Source organism: Nelusetta ayraudi, unplaced genomic scaffold (assembly GCF_046127955.1).
Source record: "Nelusetta ayraudi isolate G7.1 ecotype Tasmania unplaced genomic scaffold, CSIRO-AGI_Nayr_v1 ptg000092l, whole genome shotgun sequence".
Lineage (NCBI taxonomy): Eukaryota > Metazoa > Chordata > Actinopteri > Tetraodontiformes > Monacanthidae > Nelusetta > Nelusetta ayraudi.
The window spans coordinates 3,012,994-3,030,575 of NW_027466142.1; the positions used below are offsets into that span (position 1 = coordinate 3,012,994).

A 17,582-nucleotide genomic window follows, 5' to 3' on the forward strand; every position below is an offset into this window, starting at 1 on the left:
CATATGAGAGGGGAACAATATTTTTGTTGATTGGACTGGGGTTTTTAAAGTGACACAGTGCTAAGCTATGTCTACTGAGCGTTGATACTAGGGTTGCCACCACCAGCAACCCCATCCTGTCACCCCAAAAAAAAACATCGGGATTTCAGTTTGTGAGATTGCAGGAGGTTTCAGTTCCGACCAGAAGAAACACTTTGGTTGGTTTCACACTTTGGTTGGTTTCACCCACTGTGAAGGAATAAGGAAAGACGACGGAGGAGAAGAGGAGACCGACATTCACACACTGCCAGCCAGCCAAAGCTGGCTGCGCTCTTTCTCTCTCTCTCTCTCTCTCTTTTGCTCTTTATTTGTCTTCTGAGAAATGTATTTCTTTTTCTTGAATAAATATTGTGAGAGTTCTGCCTTCCTGCTAGACAGCAAAGTGGCCGAGCTCTGAGTCACGCTGGCTTCGTTATCTCTTTCTCTCTCTCTCTCTCTCTCTTCAGGAGGTTCTTCAGATGGAGACGCAGATGGGCGGGAAGCTCTTGGATGAGCCAAAGACGCTGAACTTTAAAGACAGCACACACAACCTGAGACTGTCGATTCACGACGTGCCGCACACACACTGGAAGAGCAAACTCATCGCAAAGTACCAGGTGAGCGAGTGGGCGAGCGAGCGAGAGAGCGAGTGAGAGAGCGTCGCTAGTCAAACATGTGAGCGTGTTGTCAGCAGGGACATGTCATGAATGCTTTTGCGTCTGGTTTCACGCCTCCATCTGGTGGAGGAGGACGAGGAGGTGGTAGTGAAGGTGAAATAGGAGGAGGAGGAGGAGGAGAAGGTGGCGGTGCAACACGAGCGGCACAAGCCAAGATCTTTGTTTTTCGGTTAATGTAAAAAAAAAAAAAATCCCAGCGGACCTGAAAAACCTGCTGCTGCATGCGAACATCCTTAGCTGCAGCTAGGCTTGCAGTCACTTCCTGATTCTTCTTCATCGTCTTCTTCAGTGGTTTTGAACGGCAGCTTGCCGCCGTTGCTTCCTGGTCTTGTGACTCAACTGAACTGAAGTTGAAAAAGTCGTTTTTGTGCTGCTCTGATTCAGGGAAAATGGACTGAGGTCATGATGATGGAGGTCATGTTGAGTTTGCTCACGTCATGGTGTTGGCGACCAGGAGTATTAACTATACTTAAGCGTCGTACTTCATTGTATTGGCATAATGAAGATTTTTACAGTGATGGCCAAAAGTTTTTAAATAAAACAAGAATATTATTGAATAAATATAACAATATATTATCATATTAAAAATATATATATATATAACATGAACGTGACTCACACTCCAGCAAATGTCAAATGCGTCAGCGTCAGGAAACAGGGGCCTGAGTTTGTTTTCCGAGACCCCGCCATGAACTCTCCCTCTCTCTCCCTCTCCCTCTCTCGCTCGCTCTCTCCAGGAGATCCCGTTCTACCAGGTGTGGAGCGGCAGCCAGCGAACCCTCCACTGCACCTTCACACTGGAGCGCTCCAGCACGGCCACCACGGACATCAGCTGCAAGCTGTGTGTGCGGCAGGTGGAGGGGGAGGGGCAGATCTTCCAGCTCAGCAACACGCTGGAGGAGGTGAGTTCCAGTCCCACACACGTCACACAGGAAGCGTGGCCAGGGAACTTCTACCCTGCAGGCAGCAAGACGGAAGCTCAGGCAAGAAGTTCAGGGACGACGCGGTGAGGAAGAAATGCTGGAGTGAAGCACTTCCTCTTGTTCCAACTTCTGCTCTGCCCAGAGTGAAGGTCCAGAAGTCACCAAGTTTCTCCTCGGGCTTGGGCTGTGGTTCGGTGACTCTGTTCAATCATTCATGTTCAGGCTGAAGGTCACGAATCATGAGAGGAATACATCCGCTTTCATTTCGTCTCCGTCTTGCTGTCTAGGCCATACAGCCACAAAAAGTTCCCGTGTGTGTGTGTGTGTGTGTGTGTGTGTGTGTGTGTGTGTGTGTGTGTGTGTTCTAGTCGTGGGTCATGCAGTTCTTCCCGATGTTGCTGCTCTAAATTCTCCCCCAGTTCCAGAGCAACACTGAGGATTCTTTTATTTAGGCGATGGTGGTGGTGGTGGTGGTGGTGGGGGGCGGGGGGGGCGGGGGGGGGTTGTTTATCGCTTGATGAGAACACAAGCAAAAAGCCAGTAAGCTGTACAAGTTAGAAACTAGTGTGATGGCAGTTTGAATTTCTGCTCATTTTGCAAGTTAGAGGTTTGTTTGTTTTTTTTAGCCTTTTTCTCTTTCCTTTTTTTTTTTTTTTTTTTTCAAATTCTGCTCATGAAACTCTGCCGTTGTCAACGTTTAGTTCCGTGGGAACCAATGAGCTGCTTGGACCCCTTTGCGTCTCAAGAGCTGCAATCCCGGTGACCGGCGTCGGCTGACCCACCGCAGTAATCGCAGCTCAGCCGTGTAGCTCCGCCTCTGACGGCAGAAGTTGGCAAAGAGCGAAGCGCATTTCTCACTGATACCACAGGAGTGAGACACTAATTGCAGCCTTTCGTCATTCTGTGATCTGATCAGTCGCAATCTGTCACGTGGCTGCACGTGCGCCGTTTGTCTGTTTATTCTCACCGTCCGTCCGTCCGTGTGCATTTCCTTGAAGCAATCAGAGTGCAAAACTGGCTCTCGAGCTCCTCTGATTGGCCCGTCGCAAAGTGCCCAAGGAGACGATGTATTATTATGTATGTAATATTTTTTTTATTCTGTTCTCCACGTGACCGTCTGCGCTGATGTGTAATTATTGCGCCGCCGTTATCGACTTCCAGCCGAAAGGCTCGTTCATCAGTCGGTCACGTGACCTCCCTGCGCCAGATAGCGACTCGACAGACGTCTACTGGTATGAAAATGGTGGAAATGATCCGTCTTCCTCCGCCTCTTATCGGGAGCTCATTTCCTGCCGGTTCCTGTTGCCGCCGTCACTTCAGGCCGGCACTTTAACGCTGATATTGTATTTTCTTTATGATTATTATTATTCATGTTATCACTAGACATAAATATTTCCGATAAGCATGTCACTTTTAATTGCGCAGCGGCGGCAAAGATATGAACTGCGTGGGACAGTTTGCAGCTGAATAATAAACTGGTTGCAAAACTCCCGGCGTGAAAGATTATGCAATAATCTTTATCAGCTCAATAACAATGTAGCAGGGTTGTTTTTTCTTTTTTTTTTTTTTTTTGCATTAGGCTAAAACTATGCCTTTAAATTGTTCATTCCTTGCATCATGCACATCTGCAACTTCAAAAACGTCACAGTATCTTTGAAACTCAAGCAAACCTGTTGGATTTATTATCGCTCATGTCTTATGTGTCCATCTGGGAGTCAAAACACCCGTAAAATCCATTTGGGAACACAAGTCGTCAGAATTTCTCACTGTTGCAGCTGCTTTGGGGACAAACTCTAATTAGATCCGTATATCTGGAGCGTTGGTGAGTTGGAAAGCGCGGCTAATGGACGTAGCAAGCGCTCGTCGCTCGCGTCGCCCACGTCGCCGACGGCCACTTGTTGCGTTTTTTTTCTCTCCGCTGCGCCGCCTTCATCAGACTGCCGGCTCCTGTCGGCCCACCAATGGCTCATTAACAAAGGCGAAGGTTCAGAGGAACATCCAGAGAGCTCCAGTGCACAACTTCAGCATGTGTTTCAGTCGTTCTTGTGTAAATTAGGTGTATATATATATATTTCTATATATATATGTATGTATTTCAGCAAGCGGCGGCAACACAAACAGAAGGACATTGTGTAAATACACTGCAGTCCTTTAACTAGGCTGGTTTAAACCAGCCCCCACACACTGGATGAAACTGGACCGGAACCTCTGGATCGGCTTCCTATTGGTTCAGTGGGAAGCATTAGCCATGCGGCTAGCTGCTAGGCACGCAATGTTGTACCGCAGTAGTACTTTCTTCTACTTTGACTCGAAACAGTCACGTCTCTTGGCAAATTAAGATTGGGGTTAAAGTTAGATTTAGACTTAAGGTTGGTGTTGGGGTTAGAGTTGGGGTGTGTGCATGTCTGTGCATTTCATGGCAGAATTTGAAGCTCTTCCGTCAAAATCGAAAACTGCTTTTCTGTGTTAAAGCTTCCTTGAAACTTTTCCTGAAACAACTTTTTTTTTCTCTTTGTCCCACCAGGAGGTCCAGTGCATAGACACGTCCCTGATGGACCCCGCCAGCAACATCACCACCTTGGTGGGACCCAACGCCTTCCGCATCCCTCTGTCCATCAGGCAGAAACTGTGCGGCAGTCTGGACGCTCCGCAGACCAGAGGCAACGACTGGAGGATGCTGGCCCACAAACTCAACCTGGACAGGTAACACGCATGCACACACACACACACACACACACACACACACACACACACACACACACGTTTATCGTCCATCACCTCCACGGCTCCCCGGGGGCCTGCCTCTCTCTCCAGGTTCCCACTGACTTTAATTCAGATCACAAACAGGGGGCGGGGGGGGGGTAACACATGCAATGTGTTATCGGCTACCTTTTCCTGATAAACCCAAATGACATAATTCATCCGCTGCAACTGAAAAACAGCACATTTAAAATATTGATAGAAAAATGTATAGTTTTGTCTTTGAAAAACCAAGTCAGCATCAGACGAACAGCTGTTATCCGAACTGGCTTGTCTTGGAAAAAAAATACAGAGACTTTTTACGCAAGGGGAACACATCCTCGCGCCGGTGTTCACATTTTTCTCAACATTGTCCCAGAGAAAAGCACTTTGCTCTCCTTCATTACCATGCGGCTCTCAGGTAGCGGCCGTCCCTCCCCGGCTGAGGCTGACGATGATGATGATTCAGTGTGGAGGCTCGTTCAGCGGCGGAAACAGATTACTGAGAGGATAATTGGGCGCCAGTGCATCTCAGCGTCCCAGCAGGCTCGCCAGCTCATCAGCTACTTTGTTATCGTGGGCACCAAATATTGGCAGCCAGCGGGAGCGAGCGAGCGAGCGAGAGGAAGAGGACAGCGAGCCAAATTGTTGTTTGCTCCCACATTTCCACTAAAAGCCATTTTTCAAAACAAGCATGATAAATCAGCTAAAAAAAAAATAACCCTCCTTTAATCCTCGCTGCTCTTCTGAGTGCCACGTCGCCACTCATTGACTTCCAACACTGACTCACAACCCCCACCCGTCCCCACCCGTCCCCCCCCGACTCCCCACATTCACTGCCATTTTCCTTTTTTTTTAAAAAACAGCAGCGCGGCTGTTTAATGTTTATGATCAATTGTACCGAGAGAGAAAAAGGAAAAAAAACCCACAGAAGAAGAAGAAGGAGCAGGTTGATGTCGGGTGGAGAGTGGAAGAAGCAGTGGAAGCAGCAGCAGCAGCAGCAGCAGCAACAGCAGCAGCAGGGTGTCCTTTATCACATCCTGCAGACTGATGGAGGCCGAGGCGCCGTGGGGGAAACATGCTGAGGAATAAAAACATCGTCTGAAGCTGGGAAAACTGGGGGGGGGGGGGGTGGGGGCATAGAGAGAGAGGAGCGCAGTTAGTAGTGTCTCTAACCATCCTGAGACCCGACACCACAGCACAGAACCGGCACCGACCCAAATATCACACACAGAACGTGCAAACGCAAACAGAAAATAAAACGTACTTAGATTGGCGGTAAAAACAAACAGTTCTATGCACTCATTAGCCCCTGACCTCTCCCACACACCTGCTCGTTTAGCCCCGCCCCCATGTCACTCATCTGCATTTGAGCGACGCAACTCGCACACTCAAATACAAGTTACTTTAACACACATTTATTTTTAGAATCATCGATACATTTGAAAAGAATGTCCAGACTGAATTGCAGCTACCACCTCCCATGTCAACAACATCAACAACACGTTTAAGAGAATTCAAGGTGTTTGCTAAGGCAAGGCAAGGTAGTCGCTGGGCAGCTCTTTGTTCGCCCATGGCACAGTTTCATAAGCATCTCAGGTTTTTAGTACGTGAAAATGTAAAAATCCACACGAGGGGCATTCAAAAATGGCGGTTTTGGTTTTTGTGAAAGACTCCGACTCGGCTTTCGTCAAAATTCTTAGCCAATCAGTGTCCTGCTCTGTGCTATGTCACCGCTATGGTCCCTGATCAGCACACTTGGAACCCCAAGGAAGCAGGTACCAAAATGGTAACTCTTTACATTAGCGTACAAACAAACATTTACCCCCCCCCCCCCCCCCCCCCCCCCCCCGGCGCTCTCCCTTCCCCACTCAGGTACTTGAACTACTTTGCCACCAAGTCCAGTCCCACCGGTGTGATCCTGGACCTGTGGGAGGCGCAGCACTTCCCTGACGGGGACCTGAACCAGCTGGCGGCCGTGCTGGAGGAGATGGGCCGCAGCGACGGCAGCTGGGCCTCCATGGCCCGGGAACACTGACCCAGCAGCGCCACCACTGGTGGCACTACACCACTGCGCCACCGCCGGACTGGGTTTCTGCACGCCAGCCCTCCAGAGTCGGGCCAAGGCTTCGGCTGGCGCCGCCGAGCCGCCGTGGTGAAGGACGGGATGAGACGTGCTGCAGGTTCGACGCCGGGAACCTCGGCGTGTTTATTGGAGCCTCGCTGCAGTGATTATCTTTGATGTGAGGGAGGGAAAGACAACAAAGAAACAAAAAAGCAAACCAGAGCTGAAGACGGAAGAACTCTCTCACACACACAGACACACACACAGACACACACAAAAGCCTGAGAGAAGATGAAAAAAGCAGACCTCGTCTTGATTACACTGGTTGTTTTCTTGCTGTTACTTTATACGGAACAAAGAACAAGAGAACAAAAGAAAAACAAGAGTGACCTTGAGAAACGGGACGGAGGAGTGTAACACAATGATGAAGGGAGAGCAGCTTAAGTGATTACAGAAGAGTAGAATGGGAAAAAACAAACAAGAACAAAACAGACTTAGTAGCAAGGCAACAAAAAAAAATGAAATATTTCCCCGGCAAGATGAGCGAGTGAGTGAGAGAGAGAGAGAGAGAGGAGTTAGCTGATTATCAGTTTGTTTGGACATCATCCCATTCAACTAGAGAGATATAGCCATAAGTTCCCAGTGTATTTAGCCCTCTGTTTACAACCTCCTGCAAAAAAAAGAACACTTCAGGTTTTAGCTTCCCGGCACTTTGTTGGACCTTCTCCGTCTTTGGATGATGGTCTGAGAGGGCGGAGCCAACACCTGGCTTAGCGCTTAACCGGCGCTCACATCAGAGAGGGATACCTGCTCTTTGTGACATCACAAAGGGCTGATTTCCACAAAGCGTGTGCGCTCTAGCACGCAACTTTGTCAAAAGTGGAGCCAAGCCATAGAAGCAACAGAGGGACTTTAGTTTCCACACAGTGACAAAGTTTTACTGATGATGATGATGAGGATGATGATGGTGGTGGTGAAAAAAACAAAAAACATCCCCGAGTGTCCTACCTTCAGCAGCGACCTTTGAACTCGTCTGTTTTGAGGTGTGTTGAAGGAAGCAGCAGCAAAGCAGCAGCACTTATGATAAACAGACAAACAAGTCAGCAAACGAGCAGCACAGAGTCGTGTTGGTTTCTACTTCAATCTAGAGGCGTTCGATCGTGGCACGCTGAAGGGCAGCGGCTTCAGAGAAAACACGCGCACACGCACACACACACACACACACACACACACACACACACACACACACGTGCACCTGCACTCAAAGCATTTGAAATAATGGACTTTCAGTTTGCAGTTGTAGAATTTCACATGCTAAGTGCAGTCAATGCAGAGGAGCTGCTGACGCCCACCCTGGACCCCCACCATGGACAACCCCTTCCCCCCACCGTGCCCCCCCGGCTCCCCACCACCACCGCGTAGACCCCTCGGGGGCTCCTCATTTCTAGACAGGAAGCTCTATTTAAATCAGGTCCCGTCACTCCAGGCTGAATCATAAGCCATTCCATCCAATTCTGCTGAAACACGCAGCAACCAGTTTTAATAACCATGTTTTTGCATACATATGCGTGTGAGAGCGCACATGGCCCACACAGATTTATATGCGTCTTTCTCTCCTGTTTCCTGTGTTCCATCGTGTCAGTTCTGTTCTCCGCTTCGTGACACCGTCTGATCGCTGGCGCCACCGAGTGGCAGTGTTCAGCCAACAGCAGCTTTGGTTGTTGTCGTTTGTTTTCTTTATGAAGTGTCTGAAACATGTAAAGTAAATTGATCATTATGTTTGTGCAAGTGATTTTATGTTAACCCATATTTTACTGTTTAGTGTTGTAGTTTTTTTGTTGTTTTTGTTTATATATTTCATTTTGGTTTTCGTTTGTTTCCTTTGACTTTTAGTATCTACAGAGCGCTTTGGATGCAGCCTGTAACACATCAGTCTGTAACTCATCGGTCCCTCTCCTCTGCTCACAGCGGCGTCCTGTCTGCGGTCGTCACTCCAGCCCTTGTCTGTTTAGGAATCCAGCCGAGGGGCTTGTGTAAAATGAAGTGTCACATATCGGAGGCCGCCAGGCTCACCGACGTTTGCGCCGACTCAGGTTAACGGTGTGTGACGAGGGGGCAAACAGTGCAACCAGCCAAGCTTTCAGTTCTTTTTTTTTTTATTGCTGAACATTCAGCAACATGTCAAATACTGGGGGGGAAGTCGGATTTTTCTGCTCTGAACAATGAAAGGAGGCCAGAGGAAACCCTAGAGGTGCGAAGGAGAGGAAGCTGCAGGACTCACTGAGTCGCTGCTGAAAGCTCAGATCATTACATTTCATCATCCACACTGGAAGAAAGAGAGAGAGAGTAGATTTCTAAATGCAGAAAACCTACTTAAGATTTTTTTCACCCAAACTTGCTTAAACTGTCCACACGAGGGCGTTCTACAAAATATCCCCACCCAACGCTCGCGATAACTATGCAAGAGAAAGTCTGTGCTGGCTTCAGAGGGAGAGAACGTTCCCAGTAGTGGCTGAGAGTGGAAATGATGAGGAAAGTCAGACGACAAACTGTTTTTGCAAAGAGACCAACCAATCACAACACAGAGCTATAGCGACTTCATTTTTCCTCCCTCACGCCGACGGAGCAGCCACACCAACACTGAACTTTGAATGAATCTGTAGAGCTACGAAAAACGGCACACTAAAAACCCTCCGTTTACTGCCTCCCGCTACGAACACATCGCGCTTTGTTCATCTTTTTCTTCATCACATTTTCTGAAGGAGACAAAAACAAGGAGGTGGAGGGGAAGCCGACGCCCGCTTTTTTTGTGACGTCACAGAGGGCCCCGTTTCTAGAACCGTGTATTTTAGCTTGTGCTTTCTTTAACAAAGAAAAAGATGAAATGATGGACGTCTCTCATTTCTGAGCAGTTCATTGATGGGTCAGAGATACACATTTAAAAAAAAATTAAGAAACAAAAACACTAATGGTGAATTTCTGTATAGGATTTTATTTTTTATTTTTTATTTTATTTTTTTCTTGGTGAGATGACAGACCAAAAAAAAAATATTACCGTTCCAAAATGGATGTACCAATACATGTGGACGTGGCCGTCAGTTGACAGTGATCAGTGTTGGAGCTGCTGATTACTTTCATTGACCTGATTGACGAAGTGGAGCAGCAGGACAGACAGTTCGCTGCAAGAGGAGGCCACAAGGGGGTGGAGCTCCCTCACTCCCTTGCCCGCTCGCTGCTGCTCATGCAGGAACCCCTCCAGCCCTCTCCCCCAGAGTGTACATGAAGAGCGTCGTTAAGACATCAGTGTACGTAAGAACAGGAATATTTTCTATGCGCAGTGTGTACAGTTGTGTACTGTCAGCTGTATTTGAGAGTGTCAATCAGTGCGCTACACTTAGATTCTAGTTTCTATGTTCTCACTTTCTTTCTCTTTTTGTCTACTATGCAACTTTGCCATTGGTTATCATGATAGCAGACTATATCTAGAGCTGTGCTTGTCATTTATTTTGTTTAGTTTTTTTTTTTACAATGGGGGTGATTTTGATTTCATTTGTACAGGATAGTGTTGGTCCATTTTGATTTGATATTTTCTGAAGCTAATTCTGGCACGCTACATGAATCTTTGCTCAGTCTTTGCCGAATGCTCGACTCTTGATCTCCTCTAATTGTTTTCTGTACAAAGTGTAAGAAAGAATTTTTAAGACAATTAATAAATTATATTTATAAGCAATGCTGAATCACATGTTGTAGGCAGTGGCTTCTTGGGGGTGGGGTAAAGTCAGTGCCTTTTTCTCACAGTACGAAACATTTGCACATTTGTCTTGCATTTCTTTGGGATTTTCTACCTTTTTCCTCCAGTTCAATGATGCCCCCTGCCCCAGGCTGTAAGTAGCTCCTCAAAGAACACTGAAGGGGATTAAATATTCAGTGGAAATCCTGCTGGTGTCACTGTTTGACTCTGGTGGGGCTTTTTGTCCTTTTTTTTTTTTGTTTCTATTTAAATGCAGAGAATGTGGAGCTGCAGCAAAAAATATGCAGGCGCTTAAAGCACCACCGCTGCCTAATGCGTGTGCAGCTCAGTGTGTCACCGCCATCGGTGCTTTAGGAGTGTGAGAAAAATGTACAGATACATTTAATTAGAGAAGCATTTACTTTTTTTTTCTCCACTGAATAAAAAGCTCTCAGACGACTTCAACAGGTTCATGTTTCATGAAGAACAACGGTGTCAGGAAATAAAGAGGTGTTAAACCAAAGTCATCAGCTGGAAGAAAAGCGAAGAGTCATCAGATTCGAGTGAATTATAAAAGCAGAGGCGTTCAATTCATCCAATATCATTGACTTCATCAGGATGTGTTCAGTCCCTGAGCTGGTCTCGCAAATCTGTTTGGCTGCAGGAAGGCCGAAGGTAACAAAGTGGAGGAGCAGTGCCACCTGCAGGTGCCCCCCCGAAACTACAACCACCATCAAACATGACGACTCCGCCGGGCCAGAGGTCCAAATTTTCACCACAGGAAGTACAACCAGCTCATCAAGCCAATAAGTACCGCAACCCAGTCCCACCCACTGACACAGAACCGCTAACCCGGATTTAATAACATCATTTTGGGTTACATTGGCTTTCAAATGTTTAATCTATGTAAAGGAACTTTTCAGGTTTAACATTTACTTTTCATCCAGACTAAAGAGACGTCGTTCAGTCGTCACGAGCCGTAACATGATTTGAGAACAGATGGGGAGGAAAATAAATCCACCAGGGAAACACTTCAGCAACATTACAAAGTCATAGTTGGTGTTGTAAATAAAGGCCGCACCAACCAAGACCGAGGCATTATCAAGACTAAAGTGTGTCGAGGTCGAGACAAGACCAAGACATTAGGGGTTCGAGACCAAACAAACCCAAGAGTTTATATATCAAAGAAAAATGACCAATATCTTTTCTAAATTCGAGTTTCCTTCTAAATCGAACAGCGCGACGCTGACATTTGCCGCGGTGCCGCTTAAATTTCGATTCCATGTTAAAAAATGTTTTTTTTTTAAATTTTTAAAAAAATAGTTCCGCGATTTGACCACTAGTTGGCATTGCTTATTCCAACACAGTTCAATATAATAAAAAAAGAAATCATTATGTCTATGTTGACGAGGATTTCGGACTAAATTATTATTATCATTGGAAAGCCTGGGAGCTCTACTTTCAGAGTCAGCTGAAACATTTCACGGGAAATAATTTTTGGCCTTTTGGGGGGACTTCAAAGTAGGCAACTTTGTCATTCACATTATTGCATTTCTCATCTTTGACCAGGATTATTTCAAAAACTATGCAGTAGGAATGGACATGTGAGGTATTATTGCATGGGAGCTCTACTATCACAAACAGTTGACATTTTTCATGGGAAATCATTTTTTGGCCTTTTGTGGGGACTCCAAAGTTGACAACTTTGCCATTGACATGATATTTTTCAGTTTTACAGGTGGATTATTAAAAAAAAAAAAAAAAAAAAAAAAAAAAAAAAACTATACAGTAGAAAAGGACATGTGAGGTATAATTGTAAAGCCTGGGAGCTCTACTTTTACAATCTACCACAATCAGTTAACATGTTTCACGTGAAATCAATTTTTGGCCTTTTGGGGGTACTACCGTGAAAACAAACGTTGGTTTTTCTCCTGATTTTACAAAGACGGTTGTGATTTAGTATAGGGGAGGAAATATACAGAAATAAATTGGAATCAATCAGTCAGAACAGCCAAGAAACAGCACATACGGCGTTGTGGCGTTATGCTGGGAAAACACTCTTTTCTGGGGATTTTATGGGTTCCGTACCTCTTTTTTGTTGAAGAGAGATTCAAAGTCCAAAAACAGTCTAAAACAGTGTTATGAGTCGACGGGAGAACGCCCCGTTTTTTAATGTCTTCGCAGGCTCTCTCTCTCTCGCCCTCTCGCTCTCTTTCTCTCGCTCCTCCTCCTTTTTATTCCAGAGGCAGCACCTGAGGTGAATCAACCTGGAAGCAACCAACCTAATAAAAGGAGGCGGACCAGCGGGAAACGGGGGGGGGGCCCCACCGCAGCAGCAGATTCACTCTTCCCGAGTGGTTACCTTATTTGGGGTTGAGCGCTCGCACTGGTTAGCGTGCTGGGCATTTATTATTTTAGTTTGTTATTTTAGTTTGGGCTGGGGATCTTCGGTAGTCCTGTTTTCGATCCCTGCTTAGGTGAGTTGTTCAAGGCAGTTTATGGGGGTTGGGCTGGGTTGACGGCCAACAGCGTGGCTGGCTCAGACCTTCCCCCTTTTTGTTTCTTTTGGCCGGGGTCTCCAGTCCTTTTTTTGTTTGTTGGGGAATTATCTAATTAAAATGGTTCTTGAGAAATAAAACCTTTTTTTTTGCACTCTTGAATTGTTTGTGGTGGCGTCCCTTTTTGTTAGATGTTCGGTCCTCTGATTGTTTCGAGCTTATTCGTTGTGGCCGTAACAACAGCAACAACATAAATATTTACTATGAACCACGTTATAGGTCAAAGGCGTATTGTCAGCCGTTTTACAGACGTTTATTTTTTGCATTGGCAGCTGTGAGAAAAAAATGCTTTTTGGGCCGCATTAGGTTTTAGGCTGCAGTACCTCGAGTGACCACTGGGAGGAATCGCCGCACCGTCATATTTTGGCAGTTTGAGGTTAACGCTAACGCAGCCTACTTTCTGGTTACGTAATTTCACCAATCGACAGATTCCAAGTTTGGACAAACGTCAGTACACGAGGAGTACCTACGTATGTACTTTATTGACTTTAATGTCCCTGCGAGAATCACGTCTTAAAAGTGTAATAAAAAATACAACTCCTACTCAAAACAACTCAAATTCTGCGCTCTTTTGCAATTAAACGCACTGCATTCTTGTTAGTAATTAAAAATACTAGAGTTTATGACATTTATTCTCGTTGTCTGTTTTTGTCAAGAAATACTAGCTTCCGTTAAATTGCTCTCAGTAGGTAAAACATAGCTGAATATTGGAGGACGATCTGACATTACTATTTTCATGTTATGTTTTTGTATGACAAGGTAAATACTTATGCCGTTTGTCTTAAAATTGTATTTGTTATAATATAACAATAAATAAAATACAATTAAAGTCTTTTTCTTGACTTGTTAAATGTTCCCACTTTCTCTTGCATCAACATCATTTGGCTGATGTACATGGGACTGCGTCACCTCCTTAGCAGGATCAGGGCAAAGGTCCGAACCCGTGTCTCTGCAGCAACGATGACTGCGGGAAGCAGTTCTAGACACAGCAGGTAAAGGGCACCTCCCTGTATGTGCACCTTCAGAGTCGCTCACGTCGCTTGCTCAAAGGCGTCTCCGTCTTGTGTATGTTGCAGATGTGTTAATAGAGGAATAGCACGGAAACTTCATGCTTTGTTTCCTCAAGTGAGAGGACTTGGGAAAATTATGTTTAAATAAAATCTAATTCTTTACTTTCAATTTTCATGGTATGTTAAATTTGCTAAAAATAAATAAATAAAGCCAGGGGGAGAACAGACGAGTTTCTTTTAATTGGACAAAAATCACCTTTGTTCCACACATCTGTCAACTTGCGAACATTAGGCCACCAGGTTATTAGGTCTCAGTCTTTTGGTAAGCAGTTGTAAATGCATCAGCAAATCATCAGCTCAACAAATATCATCATCGACCAGAGAACCAAAGAGCCTCCACCCAGCAGGTGGTTGGGTTTGTGTGTATGTGGTGCTACTGAATGCAACTGGACTCACCTTGTAGAACTTCTTCAGATTCTCCTTCTGTGTCTGGTTGATGACAGTCAAGACTCTGGCGAACGATGACTGCAGGAAGCACTTCTAGACAGACAGCTTCAGAAGCTGAATGGTCTCTTCAGTTCGACTGCACTCGGGCGCAACTCTAGGCAGGCTTCTAAATGTGAAAAGCCCCAACACCCCAAACGCCAAGTAGCTGAAAATGCACACTGGGCTATAGATTTTTTTTCCCTTTTAGATCTGTAAGCTGACATTTTGTTGTGGTTGCAAGTTCAGCAGTCCAACCAATCAGTAGAGAAGTGTTGCCGTTAAAGGTCCATGTTCACTTAACTCACCTTGTGTAACCACAAAGGTCTTACAAAACTAATTTAAGAAAGCTATGCAAGCAAGACTTTGAAAAAAAAAAACATCACCTTTAAAGGTGAGCGACTATTAGGAATAGTAAGTATTAGCATAGTAAACATTATAAATTCACAGCAACTGAAGAGCAAATACTCAGACACATTTTATTAATAGAAAAAGCCTCTATGCCTTGACAGCAAATTTGCGAATGGAGTACAAGAGGTCTTTCTTCTGCTGTTTCCTGGTCTTCAGACTCTCTTCGTGCTTGTTGAGCCGGCGACGCAGAGCTCTGGTCTTCTTGGGTCTGAGATCAAGGGGCTTGTACTTCTTTCCCTGGAATAAATTACAAACATTCAGTAAAATAAGTAAAAAAAAATCACCTTTTTGCCCAAAAGGCCGCACTTAAGTGACTACTGTCTGTCAAGAGTACGCAGCAATTATTTTGACAAGCTCACCACTACATTCATCCAGAGAGTAAAGTTTGTTGTCTCCATTTTCATTCCATAATTTAAAGGTGAACAAATTGCTTCTTTGGTTTTGCCTGTCTGGACCAAGGGGTCTTGGTGCCCTCTACTGCTCAAATCTAATGCTGCAGGGCCGGCAACAGTTTGTGTTTGAGAATTTAGCACAGCACCAATACTTTATTATTTAGACAAGGTACAAACCCCCCCCCCCTCCCAGTTCCAATGACTGATACATGTAGCTATACCGAGCCAATATCAATACTGCTCGAGTAAACTTGCGGCAGGACCTCTGATTCAAAAAGCAAAAAACATAAATGCATTGAAATTCAATGTCTTCCCAAAGATATAATTAAACTTGGGTTGCCTAACATTGAAAATATTCAATAAAGGAAGACCACAGCATCATATACATACAAGGACTGCAAAGCCATCTGGGAACACTGCAGCAACAACAGTAAGGATACAGGAGGGATACTAGAGCCGTGCTACAAAAACCAAAAACTCATGGACCATCGCTCTCATCCCTCTAAATGCTCGCTATATACACTGCGGAGGTCTTGCTTTTCGCTGTTCAAAGTAAAATATCTCCACAGCAATGATATGCTGAGCATCATCTCACTTTGTGGCGCATGTGTGTGTGTCTATATCTAGAAAAACTGTTTCACATCTATACAAAGAGTGTCAGGCTTATAAAAACGTCTTGCTCAAAGGCGTCTCCGTCTTGTGTATGTTGCAGGTGTGTTATTAATAGAGGAATAGCACGGAAACTTCATGCTTTGTTTCCTCAAGTGAGAGAACTTGGGAAAATTATGTTTAAATAAAATCTAATTCTTTACTTTCAATTTTCATGGTATGTTAAATTTGCTTAAAAAATAAATAAATAAATAAATAAATAAAGCCAGGGGGAGAACAGACGAGTTTCTTTTAATTGGACAAAAATCACCTTTGTTCCACACATCTGTCAACTTGCAAACAATAGGCCACCAGGTTATTAGGTCTCAGTCTTTTGGTAAGCAGTTGTAAATGCATCAGCAAATCATCAGCTCAACAAATATCATCTTCGACCAGAGAACCAAAGAGCCTCCACCCGGCAGGTGGTTGGGTTTGTGTGTATGTGGTGCTACTGAATGCAACTGGACTCACCTTGTAGAACTTCCTCAGGTTCTCCTTCTGTGTCTGGTTGATGACAGTCAAGACTCTGGCGATGGACTTGCGCACAACCCGGCTAGAAGTTTGTAGGGGTAGAAAGATAAAGCAATTAGATTGCCAGTTAGTCCAACCGGAACAACAACTATAAACCGAATTAAAAACACTTTTATACAACTTTAGTGGCCCAGCCAAATAATTCTGTCATCAATGTGTTATACTTTAGCAAAGGGTTGCAGGACCATATTGGAAAGATATCAAGACACTAAACCATTTACAATATGTCCATGTGTCTAGCACAGGGGTGGGCAAACTTTCTGACAAAAGGGGGAGAATATAAATAGCTTTGTTTTGTCGATGTTGGCTTCAGTAGTAAACACACCAGAATGAAAAAAAAAAAATTGCTGTTTGACAAAATGCAATAATCCAGTCACACATTCACTATGAAGAATACGTTTTTTGGGGTGTTGATATTTAACTTCAGTACGGGTTGGATAGCGAGGACTGTAGCTGGACACAGTTCCCTATTAACGGCGTTTTCATGTTGGCAAGTTGTCGTTTAAACACATTAATATATATATTATTTTTTATTTTTTTTTAAAGGCGCAGTGTGTAAAATTTGGCATGATTTATTGAAAAAAACCCGTAACACATAACCAATAAATATGATTGTGTACGGTGTGTCATTTTAAGGGGAGAGCAAAATGGAGAGGATGGGTACTTCATGGGACATGCAGCATGCACACTCTGGCAAGTAGCCGTTTCAACGGATACCGTCAACGTTTACTTACATCTTGGAAAGCTTGGAGGCAGCTCCACCGGTTACTTTAGCCACACGGAGCTGAGACAGTTCATTTTTCAGGTCGTCCAGCTGCTTCAGCAGCTCCTCTTTCTTCTTGCCCCGCAGGTCTCTTGCCTTGATCTTGGCCTAAACCAAACACCGTTTGCAAGACACTGGATGTGAGTCAAACAGGCCAACGGCAACCACATGTAAAATATGACACCAATCAATATTACATTCTTTAAAAAGAAAAAAATGTCTTGACTTCTGACGGTAAAATAACCAGTTTAATGTTCGTAGCGCCTGAAGTGAGCTAGCTGCTTTTGGCTAGCTGCTAGCCTGTCGAGCTGCGAGCTCTACCGACAATTTGTAATATGCCATAATAATGCTGCCGAGACAGAGTTAAACTTTTAAGCATGATAAACAGCGAATAGATGAGGATATTACGTATGTATATTTTCTAAATTAAATGGTATTTTGTTGAAAGAAACATTAAAAACTCGTAATTAACAGGTCCGCGTCGGCTCCGTACCATGTTCTCCGTCGCCTCCTGGTTGGAAAGGCCGGACGCGCCGCGTGCTCAGAAAAAAGTAGCTTCCGGAAAATCTCTTCTTCTTCGTCTCCCAGCAGTTGACTCAACAGCGCTATTCTGTGGCGCGACGGTTGGGAGGTG

General features: G+C 44.8%; 2 protein-coding genes across 2 annotated transcripts in view; one reads left to right on the forward strand and one right to left on the reverse strand.

Moving 5' to 3' along the window:
- The window catches only part of LOC142902189 (netrin receptor UNC5C-like), a 151,110-nt gene extending 143,718 nt beyond the window's left edge, over nucleotides 1-7,392 (forward strand). Inside the window, exons 15-18 of the mRNA XM_076047056.1 lie at nucleotides 486-635; nucleotides 1,433-1,597; nucleotides 4,143-4,321; nucleotides 6,233-7,392. Coding sequence (XP_075903171.1) covers nucleotides 486-635; nucleotides 1,433-1,597; nucleotides 4,143-4,321; nucleotides 6,233-6,395 — 657 coding nt within the window. The 3' untranslated portion in view covers nucleotides 6,396-7,392. The remainder of the gene's footprint in view (nucleotides 1-485; nucleotides 636-1,432; nucleotides 1,598-4,142; nucleotides 4,322-6,232) is intronic.
- Nucleotides 7,393-14,668: 7,276 nt separating this feature from the next.
- On the reverse strand, nucleotides 14,669-17,569 carry rpl35 (ribosomal protein L35). Its single transcript, XM_076047006.1, has 4 exons — nucleotides 17,442-17,569; nucleotides 16,920-17,056; nucleotides 16,126-16,207; nucleotides 14,669-14,851 (listed from the first exon to the last, which is right to left on the reverse strand). The coding sequence occupies exons 1-4, from the start codon at nucleotides 17,442-17,444 to the stop codon at nucleotides 14,702-14,704; spliced, it is 372 nt and encodes a 123-aa protein (XP_075903121.1). The 5' UTR covers nucleotides 17,445-17,569; the 3' UTR covers nucleotides 14,669-14,701.
- Between the last annotated feature and the right edge of the window lie 13 nt (nucleotides 17,570-17,582).

Bases quoted from the DNA above. Each gene is read 5' to 3' on its own strand.
- rpl35 (XM_076047006.1), bottom strand. The intron at 16,208-16,919 runs GTAAGTAAACGT...ACAAACTTCTAG, and splicing joins GCCTCCAAGCTTTCCAAGAT to CCGGGTTGTGCGCAAGTCCA. The intron at 14,852-16,125 runs GTGAGTCCAGTT...AATTTATTCCAG, and splicing joins ACCTGAGGAAGTTCTACAAG to GGAAAGAAGTACAAGCCCCT.